The following is a 17,935-nucleotide window of genomic DNA, read 5'->3' on the forward strand; positions in this document are numbered from 1 at the left end:
TCAAAGCAAAAACGGCACATATGCTCACGGTAGCTCCGGCGACATTATCGCAGGGGTTTTCTCCGGTTCTGAACGCACTGACTGGTCACCACACATGCGCTGAATTTGATCAGAATACATGTAATGCACATGTAAACGAATACGTGACTCAACATTTAGATGCAATCTAATAAAAAAATATGAAAAAAATTAGTGCATATAAACATACCTAGTGAGTTGGACAATCTTAAGCATCTTGTGGGTGTAAAGTAAACATCTCTGTTTTTCAACCTGTCCCCTCTTTCCACTTGTCATTAAAATACCCTTTTTAGCAATCCAGTATATATCCTACTTAGAAATGTTATATTACAGTGATAAAATAGGTTGTGAACGATGTTTTATGTTGACTTATAATAAAGACGTGTTATTATTAGATAAGTGAACACATGCAACCTATGCTGTTTTTTTTATGTTATTAAATCTTTATTGCTGTATTTTTAGTCCAGAAAGTCTCAAGTTCTAATAACTAAAATATGCAACTCCCTTACAAACTCTGTGCCCAAGCAAAGAAAAAAAAAAAAAAGCAAGATCAGAGAATTGGGTTATGAGGTGTTACGGGTTGAGGTTAAGACCAGTGTTACTCAAATTATCAGGCCAACCTACACAACTTTTTAGAGAGAATATTGAATATTATACATCATAATTTCCATTAGTTCACAAAAAATGTCAACCCTGAAATGTGTAGTTTGCAGCAGTCCAAACCAGCAAAACCAGAAGGTCAAAGGGAATAGAAAAAGACAAAGATGATAGAGACTGACCAGGGTTAGAAGCATTGTGAGATGGACAATACAGTACTTTATTGTTCAGAAATGCTTGCAGTGACAAAGAAAGATAGAATAAAGGGGATAAACAAAACAAAAACAACATAAACTGGAGGTTACAAAGTTTAAACATACAGAAAGTTAGACTGAACAGAGATGCTCATTCTGGGCCCGAGGCCACAAGAGTCCAGATGGAGGAAATTAAAAAAGAAAAGTGTAACTGCTATAAAAAGAAAACAATAGCAGTCAGCGGAGGCTGGACCAAACACAGGCTAGTCTACTTAGCACAATGCTACAGTGGTCAATTTAAATGCCAAATACTCTTACGTTAGGGCAGATGTGGATGTATGGAAAGCTGCTCTGAAAGCAAAACACAAGTTACAGGATGGTGAATATATTTATAAAAAATGATGCTTCAATTATAAACAGGCAAAACAAAAGCAAGGGATTAGGTTCTTTTATTTTGCTTTATTTATACTTGGATTTTTTTTTTTTTTTTGCAAAATGCTATACTTTTGTTAATAAAAGTAAACAGGAAAAACAGCCACCGAAGCCACATCCATTGTCAATGTGAAACAATGAAGAGCATATAAACGTTAAGTGTGAGCACAAAAAGTATAGCAAATATTTTTTTTTATCATTGAGTACACCTACACATCTCCTTAGACATATCTAAAAGACTGTACAAATATACACTACCAATGCTATAGGATAACATAAAATTTAATAATACCTGTTGGTTCTAATAATCACTCCTTTAGCCACAATAGCGGCTGAATGAACATTAACAAGAACAAGTATGGTTATGCTTATGGGTGTTAAAGGAACAAACTAAAGGCAAATCATGTATTGTTTGGTGAATGTTGAGTTTTCTTTCCCTATCCTGAGGAGGTCAACCCCAGCTTCCAAATCAAACAATTTGCATTCATCTTCATACTTAAACTGTAAAACATAACTTTTTTTGCCTTTCTCAAATGGCTTTAGGTGTTGAGGGAAAAGCAGATTCTTATAGCTACCATCTGTAAGGTAACCAAGGTCCAGATTCAGAAGTTCAATGAGGCAGCATTGTTGGTGTACATCAAAGTACAGCAAAAGTATACATGTGCATTAACCCTGTCCAGAAATCAGACCTGTTGCTTGGTTAACTGAGTCTCTGATTGTTCAAGCTTGTTTGTGATACCTGACTGACATTCGCCCTTTCGTTGCCTCGTTTCATTTAACAAGTCTTCCGACCCATAGCCGTTTTCGCTGTGGGCATCCTCCTGGATGTCAGAGTCACTGCCATCCCCTTTATCATTTGTCTCTGGTTCCTCACTAAGCGACTGTGCATTTAGACTAGCATTTTGCGCATTCACCTCATTATCGCTGTCCGAGTCGACAGCAATTGGTTCAGAATTGGCAAGTGCTCCAGGTTTTAAGGTGCTCTTTGTTGAATCATTGCAGTTACTCCCTATGATGACCTTTTGACCATTTGAGTGAAGCGAGGCTTTGGCGGAACCCCTTGTTAGCGTCCCATGCTTCTGCTGCAGTTCACCATTGGTTGTAGCTCTTTGTCGAAAGCGAATGGCATTTGCAGATCGGCCAATGCGATACTTAGTAGTTCGTCTTTTATGGTCATGTTTATGGTTCTCGAAATAGCATTTTGAGTCAAAGTTAATGGGCTGATGCAAATCTACAATGTCTTGCATTTTAAATCCCAACAGGACCCGAGTGTTTAACGTTTCACAATTCAGCATGCATCTCCTCCTTCGATTTGAGAAGTGACTCGCAATGTCAGATTTCCAAAGCCAGAGACTTGACGCAAGCTTCTCCACCTCTTGGCGAGTGGGGTAAGGCTGCTTGTTGAAGTACTGAGTGAGGAAAGCTTTTCGTGTCTCGTAGGACTCATTCTCGTAACCCTTCGGGTCCAAGGCAAAGACTACAGGGTCGTCTTGTTTGTCAGTTGAAAGTGGTGGGCTATGACCAGTCTGGTCATCAGTTCCGGATTTTCTTCTCTTTGGCTCAGTTTGGTCTAAATTTGCTAAGCCTGCCCGTTTAAGACCAGCCCCCTGGGCCTGTGCAACTCTTGCAGAAGGAGCAGGCCGGCCGTTCTGAGTTTTGCTGACACCTCGGCAGTGCACTAGATGCAAAGTGATAGTGGAAGCAGTCATGTTACTAGTGTAGACGCCAAGGCAATGGATACACTTGTAAGTCAACTTCTTCTCCACAGGATGAACCGTTTGTATAACTTGATGGCGGTCACGCAAGTGGTGAGCTAGAGAATCTGAGATGGGTCCCTTAAGAATCGAGAAGCAAAGAGGACAAAGTGTTTTGCCTATATCCTTTTTATAAGGTACAGCCGCTTGAGGTGTAGACTTAGCTGATATGGCGTCTGAGGCATCTGAGGGTATCTTTGGGACGTGTGTGGTAACCTGTTTGTTCCCCTGCAATGATGGTGGTAATGCGTTGTTTTGGGCATGGAATGCCACAGATTCTTCTGGGGCATCCCGCATGTTATATGTGGTGACGATCAGCTGGACATTCTTGGGATTTCCCTGCTGAAGCGTGAGGTCAAAAGTAAGTGGGGAGTCTGTCCGTGGCCCGACGGATTCGTTGGGATGTACCCCTCGCATGTGTGTCACCATTTTTTCCACATCATTGAATGTGGCCCTGCAGTGCGGGCAAGATAAGCCATGTATCAACATGTGGTTAAGAAGTGTGTCGCTGGGTAAGTAACGGTTGCAGTATAAGCATTTACTGGTGAAGTTGTGAATTTTCATGATGTAGTTGGCTACCGCCGGTACCTTTTCTGCTTTGTGCTCCTTTTCAAAATGAGAACTATACACGTTTTCTGGAAAGAGCTCATTGCAGATGGTGCAGATCTTCCATTTCTGAGTGTAAGATGTGCCGATGACAGAGTTTCCCTTCTTGGAGGTAACAGATGACACCGTAGTAGCTGCTGCCTGAACTCGAGAGTTCAGTTGAGGGATCTTTAGTATGGAAGTGGATGCAGATGCAGAAATCGAACTGCGGAGACTAGCAGAAAGCTGTGGTTTGCTTGTTTGAGACTGCTGTGGGATTGAGAGCTGAACCTGTTGTCCTCCGATGGTCAAGGATTGTGTAGTCCCTGGCTTCAGACCAAATGCCCCCTGTTTCAGGTGAACACCTGACAGGAGACCACTTGAGTTCAAACTTCCTTTAGGAATGACAATTCGGCTCAGCTGCTGAGTGGATAAAGGCCGTACCCCAGTCACTACTGTACCCTTTGGCATGACACCAATGAGGCCCTTATCACCCTGAGCTTTAGGGGACACCATAATCACAGGCTTCGCCCGAGGTACCACTACATTGGTGTGCCCAATCATAGCAGTAACTTGATAACCAATGCGCTCATGGTCCTCAATGACATGCTGCACAAGGGCTTCATAAGTACGGGGTACAAAGAGGCACCGTTTGCAGTGGATGGCTGTGCTCGTACTGTTGGCACCACTAGAATCAGCATTGCTCCCTGTACCAGAGCCTGCTGTTGTCCCATTGGGTGGTGTTATCTTCTCACCAGGCCTCACCAAGTACGGTGCCGCTACGTGTTGAAAATGTTCCCGGTAGATATGCTTTCGCACCACATTATATAGTGGGTCTCTGTAAGTGCATTTCTTGCAGTAGTACACTGCTTGCTCTATATTATCACGTGTCTTATCCAGTCGAGCACCATCTTTCAAACCAACCCCTGCTCCCTGAGGTCCTCCAACATTCTGGCGCACCACATTGGGCATATGAAACAGTCTAATGTGTGTCTCCAAAGTCTTTTTGTTTCCATTGTAAGTGCAATAGGGGCAGTTCAGGAGAATGCGGTTTTCAAAGTCCTCACTGTGCACATTACGAAAGTGACTCTTGTAGGCAGAGAAAAACTTGGAGGAGAATGTACATCCTGAACAACAGAAAGGCTTTGAGCGGTAGTCCTAAGAAGACAAATGGGTAAGGAAAAATTGAGATGTACTCAAAAACAAACAGATAAAATATTATTTTCCTTTTTTTAAGTAACATTTAAGATACTACTCACTTGTGATTTGGTCATTGAGGGATCCCACATACACACATCGTCCCATACAGTGTTTTTAATGTAGAACTCATTGGGAACAAAGTCCTTATAGTCCTGTATGGGAAAAATAATAATGAGTGAAAAATGCTTTATATGGTTGTATATCCATATCAAGTATTTTAGAAGAATTTTATCATATACTTTTGTACATGTACTTCAGTGCAAAAGAGAGAAAGGTGTAGAAACAATAAAAATACTGAGAGAAAAAAAACAGACACTGCAAATCAAGTACGGTGAGTAATGTTAGAACAGGTTCACATGTATGCCTGGGGGATAAAGCTAAACAATTATTTAAGAATTTATATCTTGATTAAAAGAGGAAGCATTCGCAAATAGCCAAAAAGAATAAGAAATAATCAAAATGTGCATTCTTTTTATAAATAATTTTTTTCCACAATTATTAGAGAGAGAGAGAGAAACTTCTGAGAGAGAGAGAGAGAGAGAGAGAGAGAGAGAGAGAGAGAGAGAGAGAGAGAAACTTCTGAGAGAGTAACTTAACTTCTGTTAAATGCTTTTGATTACTTAGCGTTCACTCAGCACGTGTTATTAGGGTTCAAACTTAGTATAGTGATATTCTCTTTTGTTGTTTAATTAATATTGGTGAAACATAAAAGCTCCGGGTACATTAGGCTGCTGTCACTTTAAAACGAATGCAAGGACCCAATATCGTGTATATTATGATATGCATACGTTTTCATGTTTACAACACATAACCGACTATGTTTACGAGGATACTTTCCGAGACAGGCATTTTGACTTAATTTTTCGTGCACATGTCCGTTCAAACTCAAATTTAGTTTTAATTAAAAACGGCTCTGTTTGCGCGCACAAAAAACCCTGCGCGAGTTCTAGTCTTTTTGCACTTGATGTTTAAACTGACAGGACTTGACATTGCAAATGATAAACTTTCACTCTATGATGGTTAAACTTTGCAATTAATCAAACAGGAACCGATCAACTATGATCCCTATACTTGACAACGCACATCGTGACTATCGCGGATGCAAACATCACAATATCGATGCTAAAACGATATATCGTGCAGCCCTACCTTGTACCGTGCCCTGGCGTGATTGATAAGGTGAGAATTAGACCTGTTATAAAGCTAAATATACTAAAATAATTTAAATTAATTGAAAAGTGTACTGTCCAAGTAGTTATAGAAAATGTTTGCTGTCGTAATGATGACAGTAGCGCACACAAGCGTAGTAGCTGTTCTGTGCTTCGGAGCAGTTAGCAATCACACTACATGTACCGCGCACAAGCCCAACTAAACTACTAGTCAATTGAACCAGACTTTGGGACTCGGATTGGATTGATCGATCAGAATGACAGGTCTTGATTTACCATGCGCCATAGAACAGGAGCGCACAGCTGAAACATTGCTGGAAGACCACTCATCAACCAGGATCTTATCACTTGTTACTTATTTTATTTATTTTATTCTAGTTACTTATTCTATGTAATTATAAATATTGTTATGCTTTATTGTGGCGTTTACACTTGCAAGTAGTTCTTATGTTCCATAAAACAATCAGATAACTTGTTTGGAGACTAGAGGTTTTAAAAACTTTTTTATAAAAAGGCTATCTTGGTTCTAACTGCCATAACTTTTGATTGCTTTGAGATATCAACACAAAATTTGACCCACATGCAGTTGACATGATTGTGAACAAGCCCAAAACTAATTATATGACCTGTCATATACTTTCTAATAGTCATCAAGTCAAACATGAATAATAACATAATAAATCAATAAATTGCATGGCTTTTTCTTAGCAGTGTTGTAACATAAGTACCTCCAAATTTCTTCAAAATTTGAAAGGTTTTATTTCTATCAAATGAGACCATGTACTTGACGATATCTAAATGTCACTGCAAAATGTTCTATGTATTGTAATCATTATGTTCAAAACTTGCAATAATTATTTTAACAAGCTCATTGTTTCTTCCTTAAATTATTAGATGATAGCAAACAGCATGATTTGTATCATCTTAGAACTACACATTTTCAAAATAAGGACATTACTTGGTAGAGATGGGAATTGATAAGGATTTAACTATTCCATTATCGATATTGCTTATCGATCCGATTCCTTATCGATTCTCTTATCGATTCTCATTGGGTGAGGGAATAAGTACAAATTTGTTTGTTTGTATTAACTCGCTTTAATATCTGATCAGAAGAAACAGCACAGAGCACATATACACAAATTATGTGTAGCAACCTCAGAACAAATCTAAAAGTATAGGTGAGCTACTTCTCAAAGTGAGTGTGTGTGTGAGTGAGCATGTGTGCGTTTGTGTGCGAGTGAGTGAGCGCGAGAGAGTGCGTGTGTGAGCACGAGAGAGTGTATGTGTGCGCTAGTGAGAGCGGGAGTGTGTGCGTGAGCGCGAGATAGTGTGTGAGTGAGCATATGTGCGTTTGTGTGAGTGAGTGAGTGAGCGCGAGAGAGTGTGTGTGCGAGAGAGTGTGTGTGCGCAAGTGTGTGTGCGCAAGTGTGTGTGTGTGTGTGTGTGTGTGTGTGTGTGTGTGCGCGCGCGCGCGAGTGAGTGAGTGCGTATGTATGTGTGCGAGTGAATGTGTGTGAGACAGCACGCGATGGCTGGTCGGAAAGCAAAGTGGCGTCCCGTTAAAGGCCTCATTATACTTCTGCGTCGAACTTCTGCTTCTGCCTCTGCCATGTTTGCCGCGTTCTGAATTAAAACAACGCAGCGCGTGTATGACGTCATGACACATTTGCAACGAGCGGAACCGATAAGCGGAATTGTTAAGCAGGCATGCTAACGGTTCCAAGGAATTGATTCACTGGGCACCGGTTCTGAAGAAGAATCGGTTCTCGGTTCCCATCCCTATTACTTGGACACAGTGACCTCTGATAACAGATCCCTCTAAATTGTAAAGTAGAAACAATATGCTTTGAAACAATGTGTAGGCACATTATGAATACCAATACACTAATAATTGTGAACTGAATTTAACTTATAAAGTTTGAATAATCGGGACTGGCCGATCATGATGACAAGAAATTGGTAGTCAGTGTCGGCTGCAAAAAATCCTGATCGGAGCATCCCTTGTAAAAAAAGAAAATAGTACCACTGTGACACAGAATGTAAAATGGAAACACAAAATTTGTGTTCTGTCTTAAGGTGAATCATATGGTCCATGATAGTGAGTATGTAGTACTTCCTTGCCTATGTAGACATTTAACAAGTCAAACATCATATTTACTTACATCAATGTGCTCCCTGCAAAAGTCCAAGCCAATGTCACCCAGCACTTTTTTCACATTTTTCCTAGCTCTCCTTAGACTGCTGAGGTTGTTCACTGGGAGTTGAAACATTCTGTCACCTGAAATAAATCACATTATTACCATCACAAATGAGTACACACATTATGTATTGTTTGAATGATTTTAGAGAACAATACATTTTTTAAAATCATTGATTGGTTATATCAATTATATCAATATCTCACTGTGACACTATCAAACTGGCCATCAATAATGAACCATAATCCAGACCATAAACAAGCTTCATGTCAGAGAAATGGTCAAAAGAAGATTAAAAGGTCAAAAAGCACAACAAATGAGTCAGTATCTTTCTCTAAGTCCTGATCACAGCCTGGGGAAATGAGCTTGCTAATCACAAAATGCAAAAAGCCAACTTACTTTTGACTTTTTTGACTTTGTATTAGGCCTATGTGGCATGTAATTATCATCAAAGGTACTACTTATACAAATAGGAATGTCAATGAGAATTACGAAAATACAAGGGATGTCCCCTAATAGTCGAGTCGACCAAATTTTTTATTAGTCTCAGAAAAAAAACTCCATGGAAGTCACGCAGTACATGAGGGACAGATCATTAACGGCAGATGCTTGAGGTAATTACTGTATGTCAGGCAGGAAATCCAAACGTTTGCCTATCATCCATTGACCAAGACTACTGCTGCTTGATTCAACAGATAATAGGCCTACGGTCCCCTTAAAGACAAAGTGAGAGTTTGAAAGGAATGATAATATAGAGGATGAGACTTGGGAAAACATATGCACAGGATGTAAAAAGGGCATCAACAGTCATAATTAATTGGAAAGAGTTTAAATTTTCAGCATCATTATTACTCCAGGCTCCAGTGTCACATGATCCTTCAGAAATCATTCTAATATGTTGATTTGCTGCTCAAGAAAAATGTCTTATTATTATCAAAGTTGAAAACAGTTGTGCTGCTTAATATTTTTGTGGAAACCGTGACACTATTTTTCAGGAATGTTTGATATAGATTTTATTTAACATTTAAAAATGTCTTAACTCTCACTTTTTATGCATCTTTACTCCCACAATTGATTGACAATTTTTTTTATCTTACGGACCCAAAACTTTTGAATGGAATACACTGTAAAAAAAATATTTTGTGATTTAATCACAAAATTTTTTCCTTTAGTCAAATCAACTTAGATAATTGATGTGGTTCAGATAACAGTATTTTGAGTTTCTGTTGATCAAACCAATCTCCTTCATTGTTTTAACGATTTTTTATTTATTTCAATGAACTTAAAATTAAGGCAACCAGATTACACTTATGTAATTTATTCAAATTACTTACTTTAAAAAAAGTTAAACCAAAAAAAAAAAACTAAGAGGACACTATCAATACTTGCAAAAAGTATAAAAAAATATATATTAGCAACGTTTCGGTCTCATAACCTTCATCAGGCATTTACCAACTTAAATGATTTACCTAATTTTAAGTTAAACCAACAATATTTTTTTACAGTGTACATATTTTACATTTGAAAATCCTCATGAGTAAAAGTGCTTCAGTACATGATGTCTATGTACTCCTGGTTGGGATGGCACTGTTTCAAAATATGATGGCACAACCAAAAACACAGACACATCCAACAATTCTGTGGCCAAAATTCTACAGCATCAGCAGCACTGCAGATCTGCGCTCTAACAAATATAGTAAATGAAGAAATAAACATGCACAATCGCAACGCTGAATAACTGCCCACTGCAGCCTTCAGAAATGAGGTCAAAGATCAACTAAGGTCAAAGGTCATGAACCTATCTGACCGGTCTTCATGGAAAACCTGCATCAGCCCTTGGCCTCACTGATGACAAGCATCACACAGTACACCCTGCTTGAACAAAGAGCAGCAGTTTCACTTCAGCACTGAATGGGGTCTCTTTCTTTGGTTAGGCGTTTCTCATCTCCTCGCTGACTTTCTCCCATCCTTTGTAGATGGCGCTAGAGAACAGCTCTTCCTCCATGTTATATAAGCCTCTCCCTGTTCTGCCTGCCCTTTTTCCACTCCCTTTTTTGTGCAGGCTTCTGCATTACAACCCTGGAATGGCGCCTCCTGTTGAGGCAACAGCAGAGGCCAGTGCATGGGAAGCCATTTCTGCAGTGTGGAGGTTATTTGATGATCACCTACAGAATACAGATGACTGGGTATATATACACATATACACAGCAAAACTCAACTTATAAAACTGAAAAATAAAATATATGTGATCTGTCACGTTGTAATTATCTTATGGTCACCCATATCCAAAATCATGCTGTGTTAATGAGAAAAAAATAATGCTGTCAAATACATTCAGCATCATCTGTTTATCAAAGGCCCAACACCACAGCTACAACTGCCAAAGTAAAACTGAATATATATAAATCCAAGCACTGCTATTTGCTAAAAGACATCTATACTCAACTACCAGAACCAAGGATGGTAAATACTAAAATAAAGTCCACACTGACAATTCATAGACCAACCATCAACTGCATGGAAAACCAAATACACAAGTAAATGACAACACACTGACGAGGAGAACAACTGACCAATTAGAGTCCAATAACAGTCACACGTTGAACTGTTTGGTTTGTTGACATGTCAAACGCCATCAAATCCAGTAAGCGCCAACTTTGGTTCGTTATTGGTAAAACTGCGACAGTACAATATATAATAATAATCATATTCAAATAATTTATTCACCCTCATGTTGTTCAAAAAACACGACTTTCTTTTCTTCTGTGAAACACAAAGGGAGCTGTCAGGCAGAATGACAGCCTCAGTCACCATTCAGTGCATCTTTTCCCATGCAACAAAACTGAATGGTGACTGAGGCCGTCGTTCTGACTAACATAACATCTCATATTTATAAGTATATCAAAGAAAATGGATTTAGAACATGGGGTCGAATAAACGATGACATAATTGGTTTTATTTTTTTGGTGAAGGTCCCTTTAAGAATTGATTCGGTGCAGCGCGAGCTATTCGTGATGAGTTAGCCTAACTGTCATAGCAAACGGATTTTTAATAGTGAAACTGGAGTGAGTAGTCTGATTTGGGGTCTGTGTAACGTTAAATGATAAAACCCCCGTTCGGATACCAAACCCTCAGTTACAGTTACAACGGTAAGAATATATAAAAACTTTATTTTTAATTTATGACCTGATATAACTGCTCAACAACCGTATGGCACGTGCAATTAGCTACATTTTCCATCTGAGGGTCGGATTTACTCCCTTCAAGCTTTCCTCCGGGTCTTAGACGCGAATTACTGGATTCGGTTTCTTTTTCCCCAAACACACAACGATGGGAAGAGAGTTTACCTGGCCCGCGCTCCCGCAAGCTGCAGCCCGTAATGTCACTTTCCCGCCTCCCGAGTTGAGCGCCTCGTCCTCCGCTTCACGGGCGGACACACCACGCCGAAAGAGGGAGCTCGACTCCTGTCACGGGCCGAACCAGAGCTGTCTGTTTGCCGGGAATGAAGTGCTGCAACTCATCTAGCACTGCCTGTGCTTGTCTACGGTGGTCCTGGAAGAAGAAGGAACGTGAACCGCCGAGCGCGTGCTGCGTTTGCGATGATGCACAGTACACAAGACGCGCGAGGACGGTATAATTGACAGCAATTAACGTAATCCCCCATCCACTTAAACAATACGACCCGGTCCAGTACCTATACTATCCAAAATGGCGTGTGAAAAAGGGCGGAAGTGACATGTGTGTTTGATTAGCATAAAAAAGCATTGTACCGACGGAGAGGCGTTGGGTGTGGGATTATGAGGTGAGAGGTGTCAGACGACCACCAATCCACTATTAACCCTCTACCTTAGCTTACCTGAAATGCACAAGTGTCTGTGCTTGCATATAACCTTTTATTAAATGCTCCCGAAATTGGTGTAAACAGCCCCAGGGTGCAGTTACATGGAATGAACCCATAGGGGGCGCCATCGGCTGAAACTTGATTGGGCAGAGGTGAATGCGTCAATTCTGCATCTGGTATCTACCCCCGCAGAGAGTCGGATGTATACAGTGCCTCAGTACTCAGCCAGCATCGGAGCATCATGAGTTCGGGTGGTGGCGCTGTACCGCGCACATGCGCAACTCACCGGGACTACTTCTGCATGTCAAGTGCTAGGGTTGCAGACTGTGAGCCATGGTGATTCCCCCACCCTCTGGGCCTTGAGCTCTGGAGTTTTACCCCCGTGGTGGTGGCAGCAGAAAGCTCATCCAGAGCAATTCCTTACATTACACAAGTTTGGGGTGTCATTTGGGACTGAACACTCTAGACCAGACCTGGGCATTGTACGGCCCCCGGGCCACATCAGGCCCTCTGGCTATCCTTGACTGGCCCACGTAATGTAATTGGTAAATAAAAGCTGGAGTCCGTAATTTTTTTTTATTTTCTCAATATATAAAAAATTTGATATTGAGTGTGTACATCATGAATCAATGTTCCAAACCGTGTTTGTGTCTTATCCTGAATCACTATGGTACACCTATAATCAGTGTTTATATTCGGACTATTTTAGGCCGGTCGAGTCGGCACCGCTGCAGAGTAACACTGTCTCTGAGTGACTCGTCATAGACATGAGAGAAGTAGTTCCGGCTGCAATGTTCTTCCGCAATACGCATGCAGTTCTGTTTAATAACCACTAGAGTGCCAAAAGTTATGGACTGCTGTCAAGACAACTGATTTTGTTTATTTTATTTACATCAGTCACAGTGTGTGTGACATGCACCTTCACTCAACTGTATTCGCGCTCATGCAGGACAGCGTTCAAGAAATGCGAGTTTACCGTTAGCCCTTAAATATGTCAGCTAAAAAAAGAACGTTTTTGTGAATGTTAATTAAATAGTTATATAATTGTGTGTTGTGTTAATTTAATTAATTTCATTTACTGTTTTTCTTTTTTGAGAGAGATGTAATATATTGGGCAGAACTGAGTTAAGTGTATTGGTCCGGCCCTCTATAACCGCCCCAGTTTCTCATGTGGCCCCTTGGGCAAATTAATTGCCCACCCCTGCTCTAGACCCAGATAGGAGAAAATCATTCTTCACTAGATTAATGGCATGATCTCATCATAGGATGTAGCCTATTGTTTTGACACTGTGACATTGATTGATATCTGAAATTCAGTGCATAATACAGCCTTATCAGTTTGATCATAAAGCCATGTAAGTTAAAAGTATTGTAGCCTACACATTATACATCCAGATTATTATGTCCAAATACACTGCGTAAGCAAAATCATTTTGCAACAGTAAATGTTTATTTCAGGAAATGCATCTTTATAGCCACTCATAAAAGTACAATACTCGTTCTGAAGGGTTTCCCCAGGCTGTTAAACAAAATCACTATACATTTAAAGGGATAGTTCACTTTAAAATTAAAATTCTGTCATCATTTACTCACCCTTCAAGTTGTTTCAAACCTGTATTAATTTATTTATTCTGCTGAACACAAAGAAAGATATTTTAAAGGATGTCAGTAACCAAACAGTAGACTGTACCCATTGACTTCCATAGTAGGAAAAAAAAATACTATGGAAGTCAATGGGTACAGACTACTGTTTGGTTACTGACATCTTTTAAAATATCTTTCTTTGTGTTCAGCAGAAGAAATAAATTAATACAGGTTTGAAACAACTTGAGGGTGAGTAAATGATGACAGAATTTTAATTTTAAAGTGAACTATCCCTTTAAATGGCCCAGAAGGCTATTTTCAGAGTAATGCAATAGAAGCAGTATTTTGGGTTCACCAAAGAACCTTTAGTGAACAGTTCTTAAAATAACTATTTTTTTCTGTGAAGAACAATTTTTCAAACTACCTTTTTTTTTTTTTTTACTAAGATCACATTAGCCCCTTACTAAAAATTGTAGAAAAATGTTAAACAGAAATCAACCTGCAACAATTATTCACATTTAAAACTTTGCTGGAAAAAGTTGTGTGAAGCACTTGAAAGTTCTTGAATTTCACACTCAAAAGGTTGCACGAACTCTGAAATGAATAGAGTGTTGTTTTTGCTAGTTTCAGTCTGACGCAGTTATAATTTTCACGTCCTGTGCCACGTTGTTTAAATAGCAAATGCACGCGTGCTGGTCTGAAAACAAGGTATGTTCAGGCACTCCGCTTGTAAATTCGTCAAGTAAATAGCGAATCAGCCATGGCGCGAGCACAACTGGCTCTTAGAGGGAAAGCATGTCACGCCCAAAACACACCCATTACTCATTAAGAGAATAGAGACAACCCTTTTAGACCATGCGCGCTGACCATTTTAAACTTTAAACTATCAAAAGTGGATTTGGACATGCCCTAACTGCACTTGCCCTGTGCGCTTTAGACCATCCGCTTAGATTGATAAAATAGGGCCCAATGTTATTCTCACAGTGGCAGCAAATTATGTATTTATAATTAATTATTTATTGGTTTTCCCTACTACTTTTTATCTGTACATTTTTCCTTTCTAAAAACAAAAGAATGCAAGCACATGCCTGGAGCCTTTTTTCAATAATCTAAAGAACCCTTTTCTACTATAAAGAAACTTTTGTGAAATGGAAACGTTCCATGGATGTTAAAAGTTATCTGTGGAAGAATGCCAATAAAGAACCTTTTTAAAGAGTATAGCCAACAAAATGCAGTTTATATATATATATGAAAAAAAGCCTTAGCACTTCCGATTCCAGAAATAAGCCAGCTTCCTCAATTTGGTCCTTTTTATTAAAATGTCGTTTTTTTAAACATTTTAGTTTACATTTCGAAATATAGTCTAATGATTAACCAAACTAAATGAAAAATGGAAGGTGGCAAATCCAAGCAATACAAAAGCTACTGTAGCCTGATATGCGACATAGAACTCATCAAAACGAGCTTATTATTAGTAAAGCATGAATTCTAGATTCACAACAGCGATCAGTGCTGATCATACATCACAACACTAAACACAACCAAATGAGGTCAAAGGTCATGTAGTGGCAAAAAGAGTGAGCAGTCCTTTCAGGAAGGAGACGATTTCATTTCCACCTAATTTGGACTCCCCATAAACACGATCCACAAATGAAATAGGAACCTGTGTAATAGAAAGACAAAACCACTTTCAGAGACCCATAAATTAAAGCACTGCTACTTTAAAATGTATGAAAAAAACTTCAACTTCTACTTGAAAATATAAATGCATGCAATGTAATTTAGTTCAGTATAATACAGTAATAGTTTACAGTTATAACAGTCTTATTATTATGTAAATGCATTATCTAAAAATATTTAGGCCTGGTTTCACAGACAGGGTTTAGATTAAGCCTGAGTTTATTTAGGGCATTATTTTAAGATATGTCAGTACAAGTTGCTTTCAGTTAAAAAAGCTCGAACATGCATTTTAGTCCGGGACTAGGCTTAAGCCTTGTCTGTGAAACCAGGGGATATTTATTTTAATAACAACAACATTATAGGAAATGCAGGATGAGAGATGTGTGCTGACCTCCCCAACTGTATAGCCCAGTTGTCTCGCACGGACAATCATCTCCATCTGGAACACATAGCCTTTTGACACACACTGCTCTACAAGTTTTTCAAGAACCTCTTTCTTATAAAGCCTGAAACACATAATAGGAGGCAGTAATACAATCATGTAATATATATATATATATAAAAACAATAATTCATGATTTATTAACATGCACTTACCTAAAACTCCCTGTGAGATCAGATGCTCCTGGTCTGAGCAGCACTTGTGAGATAAAGTTTGCCCCACGACTAAAAAGAAAATAATCACCACAACAAAAAAACTAAGTAATCTAGTGTAATAAAATCTATTAAACATTAACATTGATGTGTGGCAGAATATGTGTATAAGTGGCAGTAATAAACTATATAGATAGAGTTTCAAAATGATGAGAAATGTCTAATATATTTGGCAATTATTACAAAATTTACTTCCTCTGTCAGCTGAAATTTCCAGCCAAATACCTGATGAGTTTCCGGCGCAGATCCCACCCATACACACCACCGTCTCCTCTGTACCTTGTGCCAGACACCAGGTCAAATCCACCCTCTTTCTGTTTTCTGAGCGAAGAACAAATCCATGTAAGTGGCTGCTATACAAGTGTAGGCTATGTGATAATACTATTATAGCAAAACTACAATGAGAGATCATAAAAAAATTAACAGCAGAACCATGAGGTAATAGAAAGGAAATTACTTACTCAATGAACTGTGGGATAAACTTTGGCTTTGAGAGAGAAGAATAAAAAAAAATATCACTCATTGTACATCCTGAAGATTTCACTCAGTGAAGCAGAAACAAATTATTTATTTACATTTCTGAAAATATGAGTAAACATGCTTGAAGCAGTCCAAAACTTTTTGACAAATCAATTTTCCAAGACATTTTCAGTGGTTCTAAAAATGTATTAAAAGAGCCATTCAGACAAATTTTGCAAACCACTTTGATTCTAAGGAAGCCCATATCTGCTACATAAGAAAAATAAATAAATAAATCAAAATACATTTTGTTATGCAATTAAAAGGTATTTTGTAATAATTACAACTTATGATTTATTCACAATGACTTTTTATCTCTTAATTATGACGTACTAAAGCAGTTTTTTATTATTATGTGGCAGAAATGGGTTTGCTATATTCTATAAATATTACTCACTATTGCTCAGGCTTGTACGCATGCTGTACTATATCCAAGATAAATATGTCACCAATTAAGAGTATAACTAGAAAAATATTTAAGGCATTATAGAACTTCTCATGACATTCATTTCCATGACTTTTCCAGACCTGGAAAACACAAATATTTGCAAATATTTCCAGCTTTTCTATGGCTGTAGGAATCCTGAATACTAGGATTTACTCAAGGAGGTACAAAACAGTAATACTCGAGGTAACGTATGCTTACATGATGTGAGAGATCTGCATCCATAATGATAACGAAGTTTCCTGACGCATGTTTAATGCCGTGGATGTAAGCCGTCCCTGAAATGACATGGACGTAAGTCAGGCTATGTACTGTAAGTTAGCTCTAAAATAAGTTAAGACATATTAAGAGCATTTACCTAATCCCAGTTTTTGTGCTCGCGGTCTCAGGAGCTAAAACGAAGAGATATGCCATATTTTCATGATTTCTTTCAACATTCGACGAGCTGTCAATTATGTAGAGTGTATTATGCACAACTCACAATCTTGTCAGCGCCGTATATCTTCTGCAACTGCTCGGCGATCTGCAGTGTTCCGTCTGGACTACCATCATCAATGACTATAATCTCGTAGTTGAAGCCACTGCATTAGAACATGGTCATTTGAATAAGAACGCTCTTTTTAAAACAAATGAAAAGTCTTTTCTTCTCAGGGACAGTGATAAGTTAATGTTGTGTGATGTCAGTGACAGCTCATCATTAGGACTTCAACAATCTGACAAGTGGTTGTTTTCCGGTTCTTGCCCATTACAACAATACAATTTAGGTTAACGTTACCTCTCGCCGAAGTACTTCACCAGCAACCACACAATCAATGGGAGGTTTTCTCGCTCGTTGTAGGTTGGCAGCAAAACAGAATATTTATCAGACTGCTCCCGGGTCTTCGCATTACCTCTCCGGCTCGCCATGTTGGCGTCTCCGACTAAATAAACACCGGATGTTTACATCAGATTCCCTGTCCGTGGAAATCCCTACCTCCATTCTTTGGTTCCGGAGCAAATAACGCAAATAGTATGAGTGAAAAGTATCGAACAATGATCTTGTACAGTTGTACAATAGTAATG

The 17,935-nt window shown here is 38.9% G+C and overlaps 2 protein-coding genes across 2 annotated transcripts; both read right to left on the reverse strand.

The window, feature by feature from the left end:
• Window positions 1-819: 819 nt before the first annotated feature.
• On the reverse strand, window positions 820-12,024 carry adnpb (activity-dependent neuroprotector homeobox b). Its single transcript, XM_079589028.1, has 4 exons — window positions 11,498-12,024; window positions 8,115-8,230; window positions 4,840-4,932; window positions 820-4,738 (listed from the first exon to the last, which is right to left on the reverse strand). The coding sequence occupies exons 2-4, from the start codon at window positions 8,220-8,222 to the stop codon at window positions 1,925-1,927; spliced, it is 3,015 nt and encodes a 1,004-aa protein (XP_079445154.1). The 5' UTR covers window positions 8,223-8,230; window positions 11,498-12,024; the 3' UTR covers window positions 820-1,924.
• A 1,402-nt stretch (window positions 12,025-13,426) lies between these two features.
• Window positions 13,427-17,917, reverse strand: dpm1 (dolichyl-phosphate mannosyltransferase subunit 1, catalytic). The gene is made up of 9 exons (XM_079589031.1): window positions 17,649-17,917; window positions 17,355-17,454; window positions 17,232-17,265; window positions 17,075-17,151; window positions 16,371-16,396; window positions 16,135-16,230; window positions 15,853-15,921; window positions 15,647-15,761; window positions 13,427-15,238 (listed from the first exon to the last, which is right to left on the reverse strand). Exons 1-9 carry the CDS (start codon window positions 17,777-17,779, stop codon window positions 15,134-15,136), a joined length of 753 nt encoding a protein of 250 aa, XP_079445157.1. The 5' UTR covers window positions 17,780-17,917; the 3' UTR covers window positions 13,427-15,133.
• Between the last annotated feature and the right edge of the window lie 18 nt (window positions 17,918-17,935).

Source organism: Phoxinus phoxinus, assembly GCF_949152265.1.
Source record: "Phoxinus phoxinus genome assembly, chromosome: 18".
Lineage (NCBI taxonomy): Eukaryota > Metazoa > Chordata > Actinopteri > Cypriniformes > Leuciscidae > Phoxinus > Phoxinus phoxinus.